Source organism: Dermacentor variabilis, chromosome 8 (assembly GCF_050947875.1).
Source record: "Dermacentor variabilis isolate Ectoservices chromosome 8, ASM5094787v1, whole genome shotgun sequence".
NCBI classification, from domain to species: Eukaryota; Metazoa; Arthropoda; class Arachnida; order Ixodida; family Ixodidae; genus Dermacentor; species Dermacentor variabilis.
Window position 1 is genome coordinate 36,352,614 of NC_134575.1, and position 21,943 is coordinate 36,374,556.

The 21,943-nt window shown below is 44.3% G+C and overlaps 1 protein-coding gene across 2 annotated transcripts; it reads left to right on the forward strand.

The window, feature by feature from the left end:
* Positions 1–646: 646 nt before the first annotated feature.
* On the forward strand, positions 647–21,145 carry LOC142590012 (uncharacterized). 2 transcript variants are annotated; one of them, XM_075701821.1, is made up of 4 exons: positions 647–1,168; positions 12,491–12,697; positions 15,529–15,603; positions 19,088–21,145. In XM_075701821.1, exons 1-4 carry the CDS (start codon positions 760–762, stop codon positions 19,987–19,989), a joined length of 1,593 nt encoding a protein of 530 aa, XP_075557936.1. In that variant the 5' UTR covers positions 647–759; the 3' UTR covers positions 19,990–21,145. The 2 variants fall into 2 exon arrangements, with proteins under 2 accessions (XP_075557936.1, XP_075557937.1); XM_075701822.1 differs by lacking the exon at positions 15,529–15,603 and having other exon boundaries at positions 651–1,168; positions 19,088–21,143.
* Positions 21,146–21,943: the final 798 nt, after the last annotated feature.

Consider the following 21,943-nt stretch of genomic DNA (forward strand, 5'->3'; position numbering starts at 1 on the left):
GGATGGTGCAGCGCAAATTGCAAGGCCTGCTCACATCAGCCATACTTTTGCACATTATGATCCCGGGCAGGAGCAGCAACAAAACAGCATGTGAACTCATGAAGGCATATTTTATCAGGAAGATCACACTACCAACTATAAATGTGCTGCAAGGCATAAGGGAACGAGCTATTCCAGGATTGCGCCCAAGTGTCGCTAGTGATCGCAAGCTCAGACACCATCTGGTTCTTCCAGAGCAATTAACTAGAATAATATTCTAGCACACAATACAGTAATGCAGAAAGTTATGTTTTAACTAAGCTCAAAAGTTGAAGCAGCTCTAGCACCGTGTGCAGAACTATAAACCGGAACACGCCATACTTGTTTCACAAACATCACTATCACGTGGTTACAACTGTGAGCAGCGTTTGCGCCCAGAATTTCGCATCTACCACACACATGTCACCAGTTATCACTTTTTCAATACGTCGAAAGACACTTAAATGGAACAGCTCCAAAAGTAGCAGTTCATGATCAGCTACAGCAATGTTTTCTTGAGTGACCAGGGCAGCAGACAGGCTGCTTTTTAACAGCAGAGCTGTTTAAGGTTGAGCTCCAGCCGTGCCCGGCGACCGCTCAAAACTCGGCGTAGCTACGCAAAGCGAAGTGGAGAGGAGGAAAGGCTAGGCGAAGCATAGAGAGGCAACAGCTAGGAGCGCGCGTCGCGGCGCAGCTGTTTGGGTGAGGAGGCGCGCAGTGGGGAGTTGCCTGCGCATATCGATGACGCAAGCTCTGACGTGCACGTGCACTAGCTGGCGTGCGCCGGCGGCATCAGTGTCCGATCCACCGATAATTAACATGGGCAGACCTAAGAAGGTGCTCTCTCCCGAGGAACAAGAGGAGCGACGGCGCAGTAAGCGGGAAGCCGAGCGTGAGCGGTCTAAGCGGCGTCGGGAAGATCGGGAATTCCGGGCGAGGGCTGCCGAAGCTAAAAGGCAGAGGAGGGCCGACGATCCCGAGTTGCGGGCCAGGAGACTTGCTGCGGAACGGCAGTACGATGCAACCCATCGCGAAGAGAGGAGACGGGCAGCCCAGCAGCGAAGAGATTCCGATCCTAGCTTGCGCGTCGTGAAAAGCTTTAGGCGAACACAGAGACGAGCCACGACTGGCGCCGACGGGCGATTCAAACGTGAGTTTCTCAACGTTGAGCTTGAACATAGTTGTGCAGTGTGTTGTTCTAATGCATGCGATCTGCATGAGAACTTTTTAAAAGCTAACGAAGCACGAAGCTTGAGCGAGCAAGCAAATTTTTATATCCCGGTCTCACGGGGCATTTTAGATCGCGACCGAGCATAATCGGGATCCTTCCGTAGCTTGCGCAAACAGAAATTCGATTACGATCGGGCTCAAATTCCCGCGTCAAACGTCCTTGAAAATGACGTCTAGATGCGCTCCATCTGTGTATTGAGTTCAACCCCCATGCAAGCGATTTCTCGCGCGACAGCGACAAGCGACGCGATGGAGATGGCTGTCGCGTTAGCTCGTCGCGCACACGTCGTGGTCGCGCACAAGTCAAAAAGCGCTTTTGGCACAAGACCAATTTGAATTCTTTCAATGTTTGAGTGGGGCGAACGGCGCTCTGCCGCTGAGGCGCCGCGTGTGGAAAAATTGTGCGAGGGCGCTGCGATCGAACTGGATTGGAGAGGAGGATAAATTCAATGGAAAAGAAGCATAGTGTGGAACTATATCGATACTGGAAACAGCAGATCAGGAAGGAAGCGTTTTATGATAACTCAAGAGGCAGTGCCCTACTCTTTGAAGCTAGATCAGGATGTCTTAGAACGCGCAGCTATAAAAAGAAATTTAACGAAGAAGAAGACACATGTACTGCGTGTGGTAAATATGTAGAAACAATGGAACACCTCATACTAAAATGTGATGGTATCAAGCCCGATGTCGATGCGGCCACAGTCACCCTTCCTTAGGCCCTAGGGTTCAGAGATAATAATAGTCATGTAAATAAATATGCGGTGGAAATTAGCAAAAGGCGATTGGAGTATTGGTGGCTCAAAAGCAGAGAGGTGACATAAGGTTAAAAGGGTAGGAAGACGTACTTAAAGGAAATCGAGAAATTCAATAACACACAGCACAGATAAAAATAAAAGGCAAAATAAAAATCTGAGCATGGTGGCAACTGCCATCGCCCCGTTTCAAAGGGGACGCTCCTACCTTCCATCCATTCCATCCATCCATCCATCCATCTATTGGGGCGGAGACGCGCTTTGCGGCATATTCAACGCCATTCAACGCAATTTGGCTGCGGCCGCTGAGACCGATTGCGCGCGTACGCTCTTATAACGGTGCTTTATTTCAACTGTAAATTTATACTGGCACATTTTTACTATGTATACATATTTGAAGCCTAGGTTATACAACATGGCGTCTTCAATTTTGCTGTCGTTGTCATGTGCGTCGTCTGCTAGTGAGCGCGCGTTCGTTGCGCGGACGCCGGCGGTCGCCCAGTTTTCCACACAGAAAGCCTGTGCAGTAATTTTTTTATGGGTTTACTTGCTTTGCTGCGCCCGCTACTCTTGTCGACCGGTACAAATGATAGTTTTAGCCAGTTCAACTGCCATTTTCAACATTAACACGTAATTTTTGCCACACAAGCCGCCTAACTGCAACATGTCATTTTACGCGCGCTTCTTGTTGGTGGAACATTGATCGGGGACAACGATCAAGGAAAACAACATTGTAGTGAAATAAACCAGGTTTATTAACTGCGCGGCGCGAAGAGATGCAGATGACCAATGCACTTCTAGGTAAATCTAGGGGTAGTACATATATACATATACAATTTGTCGCACATAACTTGAGCCAAAGTAATAAAAATGAAAGGCACTCCGGACGCGAGTTGAACCGATTGCATATTGTTGGCATTGAGAGTTACTCAGGCTATGAATTTTTGAAGCAGGCGCACTCCAATCTGCGCTCAGAAAAGCGCGCGCAAGCACGTAGCTAGCCGCGCCTAAAGCCCCTGCATTTACGCGCCACCTGGTCGGTGGAAACGTGTATGGAGGGGCTTTAGCCGCGCCAATCTCATGCAGAAGACAGAGGAGGAGGGGGAGTGTGGCGCCACTTGTGACACTAAGCTCATCGTTACCTGTAATCTGAATGATGAAAAGGTTGAATCTGCCCTCGAGATGACAGATTTGAACGGTCCGTTGCAGTTGGCTTGTGCATTGGATGCCGGTAGCCGAACGATGGTTTACGACGATGGGGTAGGCAGTAAGCTAATGGACGGTCGGCACTACTTGGGTGCGGCAGGTGAGGGAAAAGTTCCTATATCCCTATACTCTTCGATCACCATGCCGAGGAATGGTTTCCCCAGATATACTTGGGCCACACCAGGGTAATTACACCTTTGCATCCCTCTCCGTTTGCTACATCTAGTAGTGAGATTAGGAGAACCGATAGGCGGGGAGTTGAGCCAAACCACATTCTTGACATGGCCATGAAAGTGATACACCACAATTTGGTAGAGAAGACTATGACGTTTCCTTCAAACAGCTCTACCAAGGACATTACGCGTCAGCAGTCAGATAGGAATGCGGTTTACAATTAAGAAGCCATTACTAGAAACACTGCCGTCAAGCGTGGCGATCCCAATACGATTCAGTACTGGTAAGATCAGAAAAAGGGGGTATTTGCTATGATTACACGGCTTGCATGCATTCCTAACCCTTTGAGCTTAGGGAGTTCATTGGGAGAGGCCAGTCGGAGTGCTCGAAGTTGCGTGCACGAAGTGTTGCCGAGCGGGTTAGAGAGATTGAGGAGTTGACTAGCATGGGATAGGGTCGATTTGTGCAATAACGATCCTGTGACTTGCGCCATATACTGCAATCGTATATTTAGTGACATTCTAAACATTCTAGAGGATAGAAGATGTTATTCCTTTAGCGCCTACGTGGTCGTTGATTACTTTAAGAGAGTTGAGTTCCAGCAAAGGGGAAGCCCCGTGTACATATACTGCTTTGGCTTGAAAATGCTCCCAAAGAGGAATTGTCTGACGGCATGCCTGACACGATCAACATGATTACCACCTTGGCTTTGCTAGACGATTCGTTGCTTTGCCGAGAACATAGCTCAGATGCATGCTTACACTCATACTTGCTACTAGAAGGGATAGACCAAGTGTTGCTTTGGCGCTCCATTCATGCCTAGCATTATCACTAGAGTGGTTGTGCCCTTCCCACCTGCCAAATATCAGAACGAGAAGAATCAAATTGAGAAGTTGAAGGACAAGTACAACGAAATGCACAAGTCGCTTGAGCACACTCAGTAGGACAATATAAATCAGTTTGGTGTGCATTTAGTGTGCGAGACGACGACCACTACATGGAGATTCTGTGAGCTGGTGTATCTAGACCATGCATTCTGTATAAACGAACACCTGTCCAAAAGTGGGTCAATCCCTTTAGTGTGTGTATAGCTTTGGTTCTCGATTCTAACATGGATTTGCAGGTGATTCTCGATCATTACACTGGTGCTACGTACGTGGTTGACTATGTTAATAAGGCTGATAGAGGCATCCCTAGCTTGCATAAGGCTGTCCACGAGATGGTCCAAGAACAGTTACACATGCACTATCCGCAGATACATGAGGTGCTTGGGCTCAACATGCTGAAGGCTGTAGAACTGTCATCTCAAGAAGCTGCTTGGTTTCTCCCAAGACAGAAAATGTCTGAAAAGAGTCGTGAAATTGCCTACATACCGACGTGCTACACTGAAGAGAGGGTTTGCATTTGAAAGACAAACACTGAGCTTGCCAATCTACCTCTTACTTCTACCGACGTGAGGAAGGAGAATGTCACTGAAAAGTATGAGAAGAGACCCCATAGAAATGGAGAATGTATGCCTGGCTGAGTTTGTGAGTTCGTACACTTACAATAACCGACAGAAAACCTACGTTACGTACAGGAAAGATTCTGTCATTTGTTACAGACATTACTTTAACAACACCTGCATATGGGCTAGATGGTGTTTTGCAGATCGACGGAAAATAAGCACACTGGAAAACATGCCCAACAGCCGATAAAGACAGAGGACAGGCGCTCGTGTGTTTTCCAGTGCGCTTATTTTCCGTCGATCTACAGAAATTACATGCGAGAAGATGTCATGAACTATAAACGAGAACAAGTTATACTCTTCGTTCCATTCTGGAGTGAGGCAGTTGAGATTCTGGATGGAAATGCTTTTCTTCAGACTTGTGGTGAAAAGGTGCATTTCATTGTCACTTGCAAAAGAAGTACATTTACGATGCAGATGGTGATGCCATGTATGAGCTTGCAAAGAGCATTGATACACGGCAGCGTGGGGAATTGGTCAACACTAAAGAAGTTCGGAAGAAAACAGCAGTTTACGATAGGTAGCGAGGCACTGGAAGTGGTAAGGTAATACATTTACTTAGGGCAGGTAGTGACCGCGGATCCGCATCATGAGACTGAAATTATCAGAAGAATAAGAATGGGCTGGGGTGCGTTTTGGCAGGCATTCTCACATCATGAACAGCAGGTTGCCATTATCCCTCAAAAGAAAAGTGTATAACAGCTGTGTCTTACTAGTACTCACCTACGGGGCAGAAACCTGGAGGCTTACGAAAAGGGTTCTACTTAAATTGAGGACGACGCAACAAGCCATGGAAAGAAGAATGATGGGTGTAACGTTAAGGGATAAGAAAAGAGCAGATTGGGTGAGGGAACAAACGCGAGTTAATGGCATGTTAGTTGAAATCAAGAAAAATAAATGGGCATGGGCACAATATGTAATGAGGAGGGAAGATAACTGATGGTCATTAAGGGTTACGGACTGGATTCTAAGAAAAGGGAAGCATAGCAGGGGGCTTCAGAAAGTTAGGTGGGCAGATGAAATTAAGAAGTTTGCAAGGACAACATGGCCACAATTAGCATATGACCGGGGTAGTTGGAGAAGTACGGGTCAGGCCTTTGCCCTGCAGTGGGCGTAGCCAGGCTGATGGTGATGACGATGATGATGAAAGAAGTTTCGAATTTGTTAAACATTGACAAAGGAGACGAAGATGTGGGTGGAGACTCTGAGCTCAACAAGGCTCTCAGTGAAGTTAGTTCGTGTGCAGCAGCGAAGAAACAAGAAGACATTATGGATAAAGACACATTCTATGACATGATGCGACTCACAAACAAGGAACAGTATGAATTTCTGCGAGAAATCATCCACAGGCAAATGACGAAAGGATCCGAGCCTCTTCGAGTCTTCTTTACCGGTCCAGCTGGGTTTGAGAAGACGTGCTGAAGTTGGCCGATGACATTTATAATCGCTTCAACCCCAATCCGCCATACAATGCATATGTCATTTGTGCTAGTACAAGAAAGGCAGCGGTTGCAGTTGGTGAGACCACTCTTCATGCTGCCTTTAAGTTGACCCAAAACATTACAAATGACGGAGAGATGCGGGTAGCGAGTTCAACATGTTTAGGTCTGCCTTTAGGAATTTAAAGTGTGTGATTATAGATGAGATTAGCATGATGCCTGCCGATCTCTTAGAAGCCGTTGACATGAGGCCGCAGCACATTGCGTACAAGCATAACGAGCCCTTTGGAAGGTTTGAAATTATCCTTTGCGGTGACTTGAGCCAGTTGCCCCCGGTTAGAGCCAGTGAGATTTACAAGATACCAAAGAATTCAAATTGAGTCTTTGCTTCTGATGTAAAGTGCGACAGAAAGACTTGCACTCCTTTACGATTCTGACAAACATTGGAGATTGAAAGCGACTTGAGCCAGACGAGCTATCATTGATTGAGAGTAGGTTTGTTGATGTAAAGGATGCCAAGGTTCAGACTCCTAATGCAGTACGACTCTTCTACTCCAATGAAGCTGTGAATAAGTATAATGTTGAACTTGCCAAAGCCGATGCAAATGCAGTTGAGGTTGTGGCCCAGGACATGTATCTGGGATGTCAAACTGCTGCTGAGGAGAATAAGTTGATTGAAAGGGTTGCAAAGATGACTGGCACTAAGATAGCTAACCTGCCTGCTAGGGTTATGCTTGTGATTAGGAAGCCTTATATGCTTACTACAAACATTGATGTCCTCGATGGGCTTGTCACTGGGGTTGTCGGAGTGCTGATGCTATGCGAGTATGACTCCAACAAGTTTGACTTTCCGAAGCGGATATGGATGCGATTGTGATGGATGGAACAGGAAGACTTGCTAGGCTGAAGGGATGGAGCATAGCTGCCGGTGCGAGAGAGTGAGGGCTTCTCACTGGAGTCGATTGGGTTCCCATAGAGCCTAGGCATGCTACTGTAATGATTGACCGAAAGGCTGGTGGTGCGTGTAAGAGAAGGCAATATCCGATAATACAAGCCAATGCAATGATGCTTCATAAATCTCAGGGAGCCACGTATGCCAGTATGGTGTATGACTATAGCAAGAAACACCCACAGAAGCTTGTCTGTGTAGGGCTTACTACACGTGCCGATTTGAATAAGTTCTACCTGACGAATGCCGGGTGTACTTTAAGTTCTACCATGAAGAAAAGAATCCAGATGTGGCTCTTGCTGCCGAGTTTGAGGGATTGAGAAAGCATCCACTTGTCACTGTGAGTAGACTATATCACGAGAGGCTTGAAAAGATTGTCGAACATTGGTATGCAGTTGGATGCATGCAGAGGATGCCATTCATGATGATGTCTTTTTTTTGCTACTTTTCAAGATTTCTTGGCTATATTTTACTTTTTGGACCTGGCAACCCTGGCTACCGCAATGCATCTGAAGTTTTGTGGTAGTTATTCTAATTCACTATAGTGGTAGTGTTCTCTGAGATGAGGGTATTTCTAGGAGTTTTGTGCGATTGCCTGTTCTTTTGCCGACATTTGTGGGAACAACCGCGCTTGCAAACTTATGCGGTATAAAGTGATCTCAAAATGCGAACTAGCGCAAAATAGTTGCCGCAGTCTCGCAGAGGTTGCAGATCCGCCTATTCGGGCCTTTGATAAGCACTGCTGCAGTTCCTATGTGCTGCCCTTAGTTGAAATAATAGAGTGCCACTGTTAGTAATGTGCAAAAGGCGCGTGTGTTAAGTCACGATGTAAAAAGATGGCACCTCCCACATGCCAACACACGCATATGCGCTGAACTTCTAGTGCTGCAAATGCTCTCTCATGTTGTTGTTTTTTTCTCCACCTTTATGAAATTACTCTAGGCTATGTGTCTATTATGCGGAGGTCATGGGATAGTTGTGCTATCTTGCTCAGCAGCAGTCACACACATGACTGCATTTCTTTCCCTTCCTCACTGCTTGTAACTTAGTTTATTTTCCAGGTTCAACTGGAGGGTTTTCTGCACAAAGCTGCACATGCAGCTTGACTATGTCCAGGAAACCTCTACAAGCAGTAGTACACGAGTGGTACAGAAATCAGACACACATACAACAGTTACAGTCAATAAAGAGAAAACATTCGCCAGTTATACATACAGAGTATAATAATCTATTGCACAAAAAATTAAACAATAAAATAGAAAATAGAAACGCTCAAACGCCAGCTGCGGCGCCAGCACTTTCCATTTGGTGCACTCAGATAGTGATGCCTCCAACGAGCCGACCGAATGAGAAATTAGTATGTCATGTAAGACAATGAATGGCTCGTCCCCCCCTTAGGGAATGGATCATACTCCCATAAGCAAGCAAGATATGCAATGGCTCACACCAACGTAAAGCAGAGGCTACAAGCGCTCAGCTAAGTGAAGCAAACAGTGCATACATTTATTGAAAGCACCCATACAACATACAGAACAGCCTTTGTTTAAATAAAGAAAACGCTCAAAACAAGCATGCGAACCACCAATAAAGCATTGCATACCCCCCTTAGTAAATGTAGTGGTGGTTTTGCAACAGCTTCACAAAATACATACAAGAGGTGTCATTGTACATACAAGAGGTGCCACTGTACATACAAGAGGTGCCAGTGTATACAAACTATGCTGCCATGCCTCTTTCTTTTCTTGAGGCTCATGAAAACTGATTGCCCCATGTTTACGATGGGATGAAGGATTACTGCAAGTTTCTGACTTGCTTGGTTTTTCTGATGAGCAAGCAAACATGGGGGTTTCTCGCATGTGCTCATATTCACAATTACATTACACTATGGGTGTGTACGTTAGTTGGTCTGCTGTGAGCCGAGCAGTGATACCTTTGATGCTTACTGCCCAAGTGCCGAATTGGAATATATTTCAGTGTATTTTATATTATTCTTATAAATGTTTGTGCAAGCCCACCTGTGCTCATGAATAAACAATGCGTGTTCACCTATGGAAAACTTTTTGTCACTGTCGTCACTCTAAAAAAAGTTGTAGCAACTTTTTTGCACGATAGGTGTCTGAAGATTATAAATGTGTAATAAACAAATTCGACCCTGGGGGGTCGCATTTGGCAAAAAAATAAAGGACCCTCAAAGGGGAAGAAAATTGGCGGTGCATTCATTCTTTAGAGATGATTGGTGACCCTAATGTCATTTGCAATCTTATGATTGGCGCAGAGTTGTTGCTTGTGTGATTTATATGATGAATAATATGAAAAGTGCACTTACCCAGTAGCACATACCCTGTGACCCAAGTGGTTTAGTGAAGAGCAGCAGGTACCCAGTGCGGTTGCGGAGCACCTGACAAAGACGCGGTCAGACCTGCAAAGCAGCAGCGGGTGCTAAGGATCTCTGGATCTGGACAGGCTGCCACTGTAAATTAAACCTGGCAACATTTAACACATGAACCCTCTATAATGAAGCTAGCTTAGTGGCGCTCTTTCAGTAGGGCATGGCCCGAGATGTCATTGGCCGTAATGAGTTTATAAAAACGTGAAGCTTATACGGAGCAGACTAACGGCCACATCCTATGCTACTGAGGTCTACCAGGTAAGAGGTAATACTGTAGGGTAGGATTTCTAATTCATACGGACATAGCAGGCAACAGTGATTAGTTCTACAGTATTTAGATGCGTGTAAATAGTTTGTTTTTGGTGAACGTTTTTCACAGGCCAATCTATGTTACAATGTTGTCGTATGTTGTCACTCAGCTTAAGGCACACCTTCCGGTCTAGGAAGTTTCTCGAATGTTATTGCTGGTTCTATCCGTTGTCTGTTCTCATCAAACCTTGTCTAATTCGATTATATGTGCAGCACAATTTGTGTACTACCTTTTGGTAGGCATGAAGGCACCAGCAATTACGCTGGAACATTTGACAAGTCATATATAAACGCCAATGCGCTTGACTTGCATATCAGATTTCGACGATTGTTGAGTGTGCTTGCTGCTATCATTGTATTGAGCATTACTTGTTTTGCTGGGCCTGGTTTGCCCAATACGCTGTCACTGTTGTCCAACATTACTTCAATGCGACTCTATTAATAAAAGGGTAGCACTCGTAATAAAACTTAATAGGAGATATAGATTACACATTGTGCAAGCCTACTCTCCAACCTCCAGTGATGATACAAAAATAGAACAGTTTCATGAGCATGTTGAATTAGCAATGAGAAAGGTGCAAGCTCCATTTACTATAGTCATGCATCGCATTAATGCAAGTTTGAGGGAAATTGGTTGGGAAAACAGGCAACTGGCAACTATGGCATCAACTCTAGAAATAGTTGACAAGAAATGTTGGTAGAGTTTGTGGAAAGCAATTGCCTTTGAAGGATGAATAATTTCTTCCTGAAATGCAATAACAGGAAGTGGATCTGGAAAAGCTTTAATTGGGAAACAAGACATGAAATAGAGTTTATAATCTGTGCCGACCCTAGCATAGTGCAGAATGTAGAAGTGTTAGGCAGGGTAAATGGTAGTGTACGTAGGTTGGTGAGGCCTAGGATAGTTCTCAATTTGAAGAGGGAAAGACCAAATAAGTTAAGAGGAGACAGACCAACCTAGACACACTCAGGGTAAAAGCAGATGAATTCAGGCTGGTGCTCTCGGACGAATATGCAGCTTTAGAACAGAAATATAATGATAGCATTAAAGGTAATGAGTGAAACCGTAACTAGGCTGATATCAGAAGCAGAAATTGAAGTGGGAGATAAGGCACAGAGGCAACAAATGCGTAAGCTCTCCCATGCAACCAAGAACCTTATAAATGACAAACCATGAAAGTGTACATGCTGCAGGCATTATCAAATAATGACCAGTAGTTTATTGCTATCATTGGAAAGAAAAGTGCAATAATTGCATTCTACTGGCACTAACATGTGGGGCAGTAACTAGGAGGTTAACAAAGAAGCTTGGGAACAAGTTAAGAACTGCACAACGAGCAATGCAATGAAAAAGGTTAGGTTCAACTTGGAGAGACAGGAACAGAGCAAACAAGCGTAGCTGACGTAGTTGCATTAAGAGGGAAAAAATGGAGCTGGCCAGGCCATGTAATGCATAGGGCGGATAATTGGTGGTCTATTACAGTTGCAGAATGGGTACTAAGGAACGGAAAGCACAGTCGACGACAGCAGAAAGTTAATTGGGATGATCAAATTAAGAAATCTTCAGGCACAAGTTGAAGTAAGCTAGTGCAAGGCAGGAGTAATTGGAAATCACTGGGAGAGGATGCCCATGGTCGTTGAAGAGCAGCACATACAGAGTGACTCAAGTTGGTATCAAAAAGGAGCTTTGAAGAGCGGCACATACGAAGTGCCACATACCCAGTGACCCAACTTGGCATCAAAGAGGTTTGCTGAAGAGCAGCGCATATCCATTGTTACATGCTCAGTGACCAAAGTTGGGCCGAAAGTTGGTTTTCAACCCAGCTCCCTCAGCACAGCAGTCAGATGTTCTGCCCATTTGACCGTAGACTGCTCAGTGTCTCAAGTTGGCGGGAAAGAGGTTAGGCACACACACACACACACGCACACGCACGCACACACACACACACTGCTAACCGGGTAAAGTTCTTAAAGAATGCTATTGCATTAAATATGAACTTTGGCAAGCAATGTAATGTGTTTGGTAGGTAACTGGCGGTCTATCGCGGCTGGTGAATGGGTACCAATACAACTGACGTGCAATCGTGGATAGCAGACAATTAGGTAGTGTGAAGAAATAGAAAATTTGCAAGCATAGGATGGTATCAGCTGGCCCAAGACCTGGGCCAAGAGGGGATACCACAGAGGACATTAAATAGGCTGATGGCGATGAACTTAGCATTTTGCAATCACTTTACATTATTTAGACTCGAGCAACAGCTTTAAAATGTATGAGGTGAAAAAGAGTTGGGGTCACGTGCTGTTGTCGTAAACCTTGCATAGAAAAAGGTTGCCCTGTTTTTCAGTATTCACTGTGGATTGTCCCTTGTTACCCTTTAGGAATACTGAACCGAAAAGGTTGTGTTCCGTGGCTGTGCATTGTTTATAGTGGTGCCCCTGCATTTATTCTAGTGTTGGATTTGCCACTTGTTATCAGTGCTATAACAGGACTGCAATTACTTCAATTATTTTCTGCAGGCCTCAAAAATGCTATGAGCCTAGCTGAAAGTATCACCGCCATAACGGCTTGCCACACCCCTTCCAAGGTCATCGGTCAGGATGAGGTTGGCACGCAGTGCAGCTTCCCTCTGGCTGACAAGTCTGTTGGGTGCTCCTTCAAAGCAGGCAGCGAGTCGAGGAGCGTGCAGACCACAGAGGCTGTGGATCATTCAAGCTCCTCTGCAGGTGAGCAGTGACCGGCACTTCTCTTACAATTGCATGTTTGTGTGAGTTTGTGGTAAATAGCCAAGTCTGCCTAGCTTGGTACAACTTGCTCAAGGGTGTATGACATTCTGCTGTTGAGGACATATTAGCTTGTTTGTGATTCTCGTCTGCATTCTGATTGGGGGGAAAATGAAAGAATACTGCTCTACTGAGCACATTGAATCACCTTACATGGTAGAGCTTAATCCAGAGCCTTCTTTGCCTGGTGTTGTAGCCCTTACGTTGCTTTACAATAATGTCAAACCTGGTGAGTCTCTTGGTTATGCCTAAATTAGTATATTACTGTAAAAATGTGAATATAGATCAATGTGGAATTAAAGTTGACCCCTGTGTCTGAGGTGAATAAAATTCAAACAAAATTTGTTAATGGAGTTGAGTTCGAAACATGGTTCTTTTTATTAATGTGTTCATTCATTGACAGAGGCAAAAACTGCAATGAACTGTTGGTATTCTTGTTTTGAGTCATGACATTCTGCAGCACATGACATAAGCAATACTACTAGACATAGGCAACACTACTATCATGCAATGAGCGATGGCGTGCACTTGAGTACCTGAGCTGCACGCCAGTTATCACTTCAGCCGACCTGTAGTTGTCTTCAAGTGACTGCTGGCCATACACCCATTTCGATCCTCTCCTGCGATAACAGCTTCGGGATTTTTGTGCAGTGTTTGTAGACTGCAGTGGCTGATGAGAACTCTCCCATACCACCATTTTATCCCAGCGGATAGTTGTTCTTTCGCAGTACTCTTGTAGCAATATGCTAAACTTCATCCACCTATGCCAATGTAAAAAGTCAAGCCTTTTCACTTTGAGAAGCAAGACACTAGTGAGCAAATTGCAATGAATTGCAATGAATTGAGTCTGCTGTTATCAGTAGAACTCATGCACTGTGCTCACAGAGAAATTCCACCACAGCGTCTTCAAGTTGACATCCAACAGGGTAGCCGTTGCGCAACAAAGCTTCTCGTGAAAATTAGCAGTTACGCTGTTTCTATTTCTACTCACAGAAACGAAACGGTGCCGGAAATTATAGCAGATTGACGATGGAAAAAAAGGCCGTCATTATCAAGCAGATGCAAAGTGGCCGATCGCAAGCGGATGTTACAAAGGAATTTGAAATCTCGAAGCAGGAAATATCAAACTACCTAAAAAAAGCAAGGCGAAGATTTTAGAAGCCGGCAGGAAATCTGATGGATCCCGACAGAAGAACGTCAGCCAAGGTGCCCACCCGCAACTTGATGAAGCTATTCACATGTGGCTGAAAGCCATGATCGGCAAGCAAGTGCAGGTCTCCGGTGATGTTTTAAATCAAAAGGCACAAACCCTGGCACTTCAGATGAACATTGAGAGTTTTAAATTTAGCAACGGCTGGGTCCGAGATTGACAGTGGTCCAACACCGACCCCAATGCTAACCCAAAGTGCACCGTAGTCAATCGAGTCTCTCATTGATTTCATGCACGCTAAATTATAGCTGCCAGTTGTTCACGCAGCAGTTGCATGCGATACATGCCGTAATTGCGAGCCTGAAGCTTCTGCAAAAGCAAGTGCCTAATGCTTGACATGCTGTTTAGAGGTATAAATAAACATTTAATTTTTCACAGCCTACTTTCTACAATGTTGATTTCTTTATCGCAAGTGGCAAATTTGGTTTTGGAGCTGCAAAGGTATGTTTGGTGGCTTTCCTTTCACGGCAGTTCAGATATAGCCATGATCGGTTATAACGATCGGATTTTTCATTCTTCTTGATATCATTATAAGTGGACTGCACTGTACATTCCTATTGTACAAGAACTTCACTGAAAAACAGAAATTACCAACTACCATTGCCTTAAATGAACTGCATGATGCTCCGCTGGCATCGCTGGAATTAAACGGAGTACTTCCTGCTGGCAAAAAAACGGCAGCGGGTCTTGACCGCATCCACTATTCAGCGCTTGCCCACTTGTCACAAGCAAACATAGAGGCTCTGCTATAATTTTTTTAACATGATGTGGAAAACAGTAGTAATGCTGAAAGCATGAAAAAAAAGGCAATAATGGTAGCATTCTTAAAAGCCGGAAAACTCCCAACATCCCCTAGCAGCTACTGACCTATCGCTCTCACTAGCTGTTTTTCAAAAGTCTATGAAAGTATTCTGGACAGCCAGGCTAATACTTACCTTTCCTATACAAAAACTGTTGGACAATCATCAATGCAGGTATAAAAATTTGGAGCACACTTAAGCTTTGCTTTTAAGAGTGGAATGCAATAGATTTCAAAGATCCCCAACTGCTTTTCATGCCTTCCGGCAACCGCAGCTTCTTTCGGATGTGCAGAAGTGAGCACGATGGTGTTGCTGCAAGGAACCAAGGGGGCCGCTCCACTCGAAAATAGGTTTGTGATTGTTTGTGTTTCTGCGTAGCAGAATTAAGTTTTCTGGTATATTCAAATTAAACTCCGACGCTATTTTGTTTGAAGGTTGTGTTTAGGACGTACTTTATGATTTTTCTGCTCTGTTTTACTTTGAGGAACTCAATTAGTTCACTAATGCCTCTGCACCATTAGGAGTGCCTGCGTGGTTGTGGCTTGGAATGATCTTTCGCCAAGCAACGTCTTATGCCGACATTGGATTTTTTGCGACACAGGGCCCTTAACGTTATTGCGTTATAAGGGTTGTTCAATAATTGATCCCCTTGTTCAATTAGAACATGAGATAAGCAATGCTTTCTATACAAATAACACTGTCTTACAATTTTCTTTGAAATGGAGAAAGCCTACAGTACTACATAGATATTTGGTGTCTTGCAGGATTTGGCAGACCTAGGGATTTGTGGCAAGATACTGAGGTGTCCAGCAAACTTTATGTCCAACCGAACACTTCAGGTGCGTTTCTATACAATGCTTTCACGCATATTTGTCCACGAAAACGGCGTGCCGCAGAGTTATATTCTAAGCACAATACTCTTTGTGGTGAAAATGGACTTTAGAAATATAATTATGGCATCTTCTCTGAAGCATTCTTTATACATTGATGATCTCCAACTTCCGTGCTGCCCATCAAAAATGCCAACTTGCAAACAGCAGATTCAAACCATCTTAAATAAATTCATACCATGGGCAAATAAAAACGTCTTCCGTTTCTCTACTGAAAAAGCTCTTGCTGTGATTTATTTGCAAAAAAGGGGTTTACAATGAGGCCCTATCTTGAAACTGCATGAAGCCGTGCTGCCACGCAAAGAAGGCCACAAGTTTTTAAGGGTTTTATTCGATAAGAAGCTGAGCTTCCTAGTGCACATATATAGCCTGAAGATTAAAGCAAGCAAGGCACTTAGCGTTCTCAATGTCGTTTCCCAGAAGCATGGGGGCTTTGAATGCCAATGTCTTCTATGTATCTGTCGCTCCTTAGCACGCAGTAAAATAGGCTGTGGCTACATAATTTACGGCTCAGCCAGACACTCCTACCTCCGGCGATTAGATGCAGTTCATAATCTAGGGCTACACCTAGCAACCGGTGACCACAGGACAACGTCTATTTTCAGTTTGTACTCGGAAAGTAATGAGCCTTCCTTGGAACATAGAAGAATGCAACACATGTTCACCTGCATTCTCAAAGTTCGATCATTGCCAGAGCAGAATTGCAATAACATTATCACCTCCTGCGATACATGGCTACACTATGCGAACAAGCCACATGCAGTTAAACCTCTCATACTTTAGTACGAGGAAAAATGAGGGGAATGCGATGTCCCTATGAAGAACATTCTGTTACTAAGAGGCCTGCCAGATTGCCCCATCGGAGTGACTTCATACAGTTCCTTGATATTTCGTTAACACACTTAAAAAGGGGATTACCTGTCGTGAACACATAATACACCAGTTTCGCACAGTATAAGAAACATGCAACACTTGCACCGAATTACACATCAACGGGTCAAAGATGCGAAATTGTGCAAGAAGCAGTGTCGTCGAAGGTACGTGGGAACATACTATTCGGCTACCACAGTTTGTCTATGTTTTCTTGCTGAATGTTAAGTAGTGTGGATAGCAATGGAAAAAAAAATATAACAGGCAAACACTCCTAAGCAGTCGTTTATACCAACTCCTTGAGTGCACTAAAGGCACTTAATTTGCAATCTGAGCAGGATCCCTTCATAGACAATGTTTTAAACATGTCACAAGTACGTCAAGGCCCATCCATCCACTTCTGCTGGGTCCCAAGCGATGTCAAGATTCCAGGAAATGAAAAGGCGGATGATTGCGCAGCTAAGGCAAAACACAAGACTACTTCAAATAGAAAGGTACCAGTTAGGGACAAGCTTCAAGCTATTCGCGAAGCGCTGACCTTCAAATAGCAAAGTGAATGTAGTTTGAGAGAAAACGACAAACTGCAACTTACACAACGAAATAAAGAAGAAAATGCTTCCACGAATTACACAATTTAAAGCGCTGACCTTCAAATAGCAAAGTGAATGTAGTGTGAGAGAAAACGACAAACTGCAACTTACACAACGAAATAAAGAAGAAAATGCTTCCACGAATTACACAATTTACAAATACTGTTGCATCCCGCTTTGATTTTGGGAGATGAACCACTTGTGCCCCTTCAGAAGTCCTGAACTTTCTCGAAGAAACCGGTTTTATGAACAGGCTCTAGAGCAACACAGCTTTTTCAGTCTCTGCCATTGTTTTGTGAACGCCTTGCGGCTGGCGCAGCACGGCCCAAGTCGCTTTTGTGCCATTAAACCCGATTTAACTAATTTTACCTGCTGTTGTGTTGATTTGCATTGCAGTTTGCAGAAGGAGAGGTTTGTTTAGATCATGCCTTGTCCGTTTCAGCAATCATTTGTCACAATCTTGTGTTGGCAGAGCAGAGTGCGTGCCAAATAGTTTTTTCACTTTGAGCAAAACTGAAGATGTTGTCATACTTTGTTAAAGGGACACTAAAGGCAAATATTAAGTCAAGCTAAAGTGATAGATTAGTTCCTGAGAATCTCTAAGGCGTCAATGTTATTGCCAACAGAGCCTTAATAATCGAGGAACTGAAGTAAATGCAGGACATGATTAGAGACTTCCCCAGGACATTCAAGTACTTGCCCGATGACGAAAGCACTCCTCAGTCATTCTGTCACTAGTACTCGGCTACTCGTTGCAAAAAACATCCTTGTGTTGTATTACAAGACGAAATAAAAAACTACTTGTTCAGCTCCATTTCATCTTTAGAAACAACTCGCTGAAATTACCCTTGACAATGATGCAGGTGGTCGAAAGGTTTCGTTTTCACTCGACTCCGTGCCGCCCACGCTTTCGTGCTTTATGGCACTTTCGTACTACATTGTGCTGCACTGGTTTTGCTGGCTCGCGAAACTAGCACAAACTGCAAGTAGCAGAAAATTCAACTTCTATGTGATGTCGCGGGATGCCTGAACGGTCTACGCCACTTGACCAAAAAGCAGCTGCAGCAGCAAATCCACCGCTCTGCCTTGGCTCAGTACTGCCGTTTGTCAGGCACTGTTTTACTCGCTGATGGCAGCAAAGGGTGGTGATGGCGTATGCAACATCACCACTCTCATGGTCAGGTGGTGGGAGATTTGAACTATGAAAAAGCTACTTGGACTCTTGAGATGCAATTTTTTCGTAAACTAATTCTTTTCTTGGCACAAAACAAGCGTTGCGAGGTTTCTGGAATGGTATTTAAACACTTCATGTTGACTTAGTACTTGCCTTCAGTGTCCCTTTGAGCCTATAAGGATGGCACTGAGTAAAGCCCTGGTCGCCAAGTTGTTTTCTCATATAAAGAATGGTGAGATCACTCAAAAACAAGCTTTTGGGCATATAACCCACACCAAAAATATAACAGTATTGTTGGGGTGCAGATCTGCAAATTTCATTTTAAGGTTACACGTGGAAAAATACAGTATGTCCTATCTGGCTCTCTACAATCGCAACTTATGAAAACATCGTCAAAGTTAGACATGTGGTACTTATATGAGAAATTTGTCATGCCAGCGAATATGGCCTTCAACCTAGAGTGCTCGTTGAGGATCAAATAGCAAGCTGGGACGAAGCCTTTTGACTCTGTCCTCAAGTGTCGTAAAAATCTGTGAAAGTCTTCAAACACTCCAGATTCTCTCTTCATAATTATTTAGCTTTCTGAAAAATAATTTATACAGGTGGACTTAGAAACAATCATGAAGCATTCAGATTCTGCAATGTTGAGTAAATCAAAACGGACCACTACATGTCATTTGTTCTATCATACCTGAAATCACCCTCAAAACCTCCCAAATCAAAAAAGAAAGCTTAACATTAACTTTAGTATCTGTTTTTTTTTGCATTTCATAATACTACTTTTGTTTCATTTGTGCAGCGTCGAGGCCTACTTCTCCGTCAACAGCAAGTGGTGACAATTCACAGCAGGGATGCCTCCACCAAGACCATCTCTGTGACTATGAGGCTGATAAACTATTTCATGTAGAAGCACATGCCAGGGTCCATACTGGCGAGCGTCTGTTTGAGTGCCATTTGTGCCCTCAGAGCTTCTCAAGAAAAGACACCTTGAAGAGGCACTTGTGGGTTCACACGGGTGAGCGCCCATTTCAGTGTCCTTCATGCCTTCAGAGATTCTCACAAAGGTCCAAGGTCAAGGAACACTTGCGCACTCACACGAATGAGAAACCATTTCAATGCCCTTCATGCCTACAGAGCTTCTCACGAAATACTTATCTGAAAATTCACCAGCGCACCCACACAGGTGAGAAGCCATTTCAGTGCCCTTCATGCTTTCAGAGCTTTTCACGAAAGACCCACCTGAAAACCCACCTGCGCACCCACACAGACGAGAAGCCATTTCAATGCCCCTCATGCCCTCGGAGCTTCTCGCGCAAGTCCAACATGAAGGCACACCTGCACACCCACACAGGCGAGAAGCCCTTTCAATGCCCTTCATGCCTTCAGAGCTTCTCACGAAAGCCCCACCTGAAAGCCCACCAGCGCACCCACACAGGTGAGAAGCCATGGCAGTGCCCTTCATGCCTTCAGAGCTTCTCGCATAAGTCCAGCATGAAAGACCACCTACGCACCCACACGGGCGAGAAGCCATTTCAGTGCCCTTCGTGCCCTCAAACTTTCTCGCATAAGTCCAGCATGAAAGACCACCTACGCACCCACACAGGAGAGAAGCCATTTCAATGCCCTTCATGCTTTCAGAGCTTTGCACGAAAGTCCCACCTGAAAACACACCTGCGCAACCATACAGGTGAGAAGCCATGACAGTGCAATTGACGCCCTCAAAGCTTCTTGCATAAGTCCAGCATGAAGCAACACGTGCACACCCACACGGGCAAGAAGCCATTTAAGTGCTCTTCATGCACTCATAAATTCTCACTGAAGAGTGCCTGACACCAACACCTGAGTATTTATACAAGTGACCGACCATACCACTGTGCTGTCTGCTCCAAGTCATTTGCACGGGCCAATCACTTGAGCAGACAAGAAAACACTGCACCATGGTACTGTGGGGTAGGTTAATAGACATGGAGCGTGCCGCAAGGTGTTCTGCTGCATCAGGTAGCGCAAGTGTCTCCACATGCTCTTAAAGGGACCCTGGAACACTTTTTCTGGGCCACCACATTTGCTCTAGATCTTTTCTCAGCGTGTCCTAACACAAAGAGCAATAGAAATGATGAACATCGACCCATACAAACCCACATTATCGCTCATAAGATATTCAAAATACAACCAAAATGAGAGTTCGTGCTACTTTAACAGCTGTCAGTTTAAGGAATGTTCCACAAATTTAGTTAGAAGCTTTCAGGGTCTATGTCTACATGTGAGCTTCCACTGTTCTCACCATTGTGCACACGTAGAAGCTTGATAGGCGTTCACAGTAGTTGCGGTGGCTGGTCGCCCAAGAAACCAAACTCTGCTTTACATGCACTGCTGTCAGTTCAGCCTGTGCACACGATTGCATGCCCAGTCTCTATCTCATTGTCTATGGGTACAAACATATCGAGCTTCCTGCGATGGCATGTCGCCTGACACCCCTGCCGCTTAGGCCTAATTAGTGTGCCTCGTTGGGAGTTGGCAACCAAAGTCGTGCTGTTGTGCTGAATCACTGCAACGAGTCAGTGACTGTACGGCACTTGGAAAGTGAAGAAACCGCCTCAACAACAAATGGGAAGGCACAGGCGGCTCATGCAACACTCGAATGACAGCAGCTTGGGGTCACAGTCACCATGTTTTTGATATTGCTTGCGCTCGAATCAGTGTGAGAAATAGCACAAGCTACAGTACGGCATCCGAAATTTTGATCACAATTCTACATTAGTTCCAGGGAGTTGATGGTAGTGCTGGGGAAAATTTGAATAATCAGGCAGATCTGAAAATTTAGTCAGCGACTTACTTTCCTCCATCGCTTTTTACATTGTCTGAATCATGCAAAGACCGTGGGTCCTCAGACTTTAACCTGTCAACAGTCATAAATTTAAACGGATCCAAACATCAGGGTTGCGTGCTTCGATTCTAAGATGCGTATGGCACCTTGGGCTACATATTTTGCACTTCCGCAGCCTAGAAAAATTTTGTTTTGGCTATAGTGCGTACATTTGCTATTCTGGTGACTTGCTAAAAGCGGTCTGCACTGTATTATTACTATATTATGTATTATTATGTATCATTCTACTATAACTATCAACGTAACCTATCTTAACCATCTTGTGACTTAAGGGTTCAATCCGATAAAGCATGGTGCAATCAGGCAGTACTGTCTGAACCTTCCAGCGACATTTCTATCATCATGGGTAGTCTACGTGGTATTGGCTGTCAAGAAATCAATGCATCAGAGGTTATCAACATTATAAGGCTCATGACATTGCACAAGACATCTGGGCATGGTCAATTAGTAAACATTATAAAACTAACATTTTTATGCCCATCATTAGAAAAGATTTTTCAACACAAATTTCTCCCGGACATATATCCAGAACTGCTAAAGATGAGATGATATTAATTTACAAAAGCTGATCTGGAGACATTATACACCTACCATCTTGAGACTCGTTATTTAGTAACAAATTTTTTTAAAAAGCTCATTGTAAAACAAATCATAACATTTCTTGAGCATTATAAGATAGTAACTCTCTAAAACTTAAAAATTATTTAACCAACCGACTACAGTACACATACATTTGTCATTCCAAATCGGCAATGGGTGAAATCAAATACG

Excerpts from the sequence above, each read along its gene's own strand:
- LOC142590012 (XM_075701821.1), top strand. The coding sequence starts at position 760 with ATGACGCAAGCTCTGACGTGCACGTGCACTAGCTGGCGTGCGCCGGCG. Across the intron at positions 1,169-12,490 it reads CGCCGACGGGCGATTCAAAC|GCCTCAAAAATGCTATGAGC; the intron begins GTGAGTTTCTCA and ends TATTTTCTGCAG. Across the intron at positions 12,698-15,528 it reads TCATTCAAGCTCCTCTGCAG|GATTTGGCAGACCTAGGGAT; the intron begins GTGAGCAGTGAC and ends GGTGTCTTGCAG.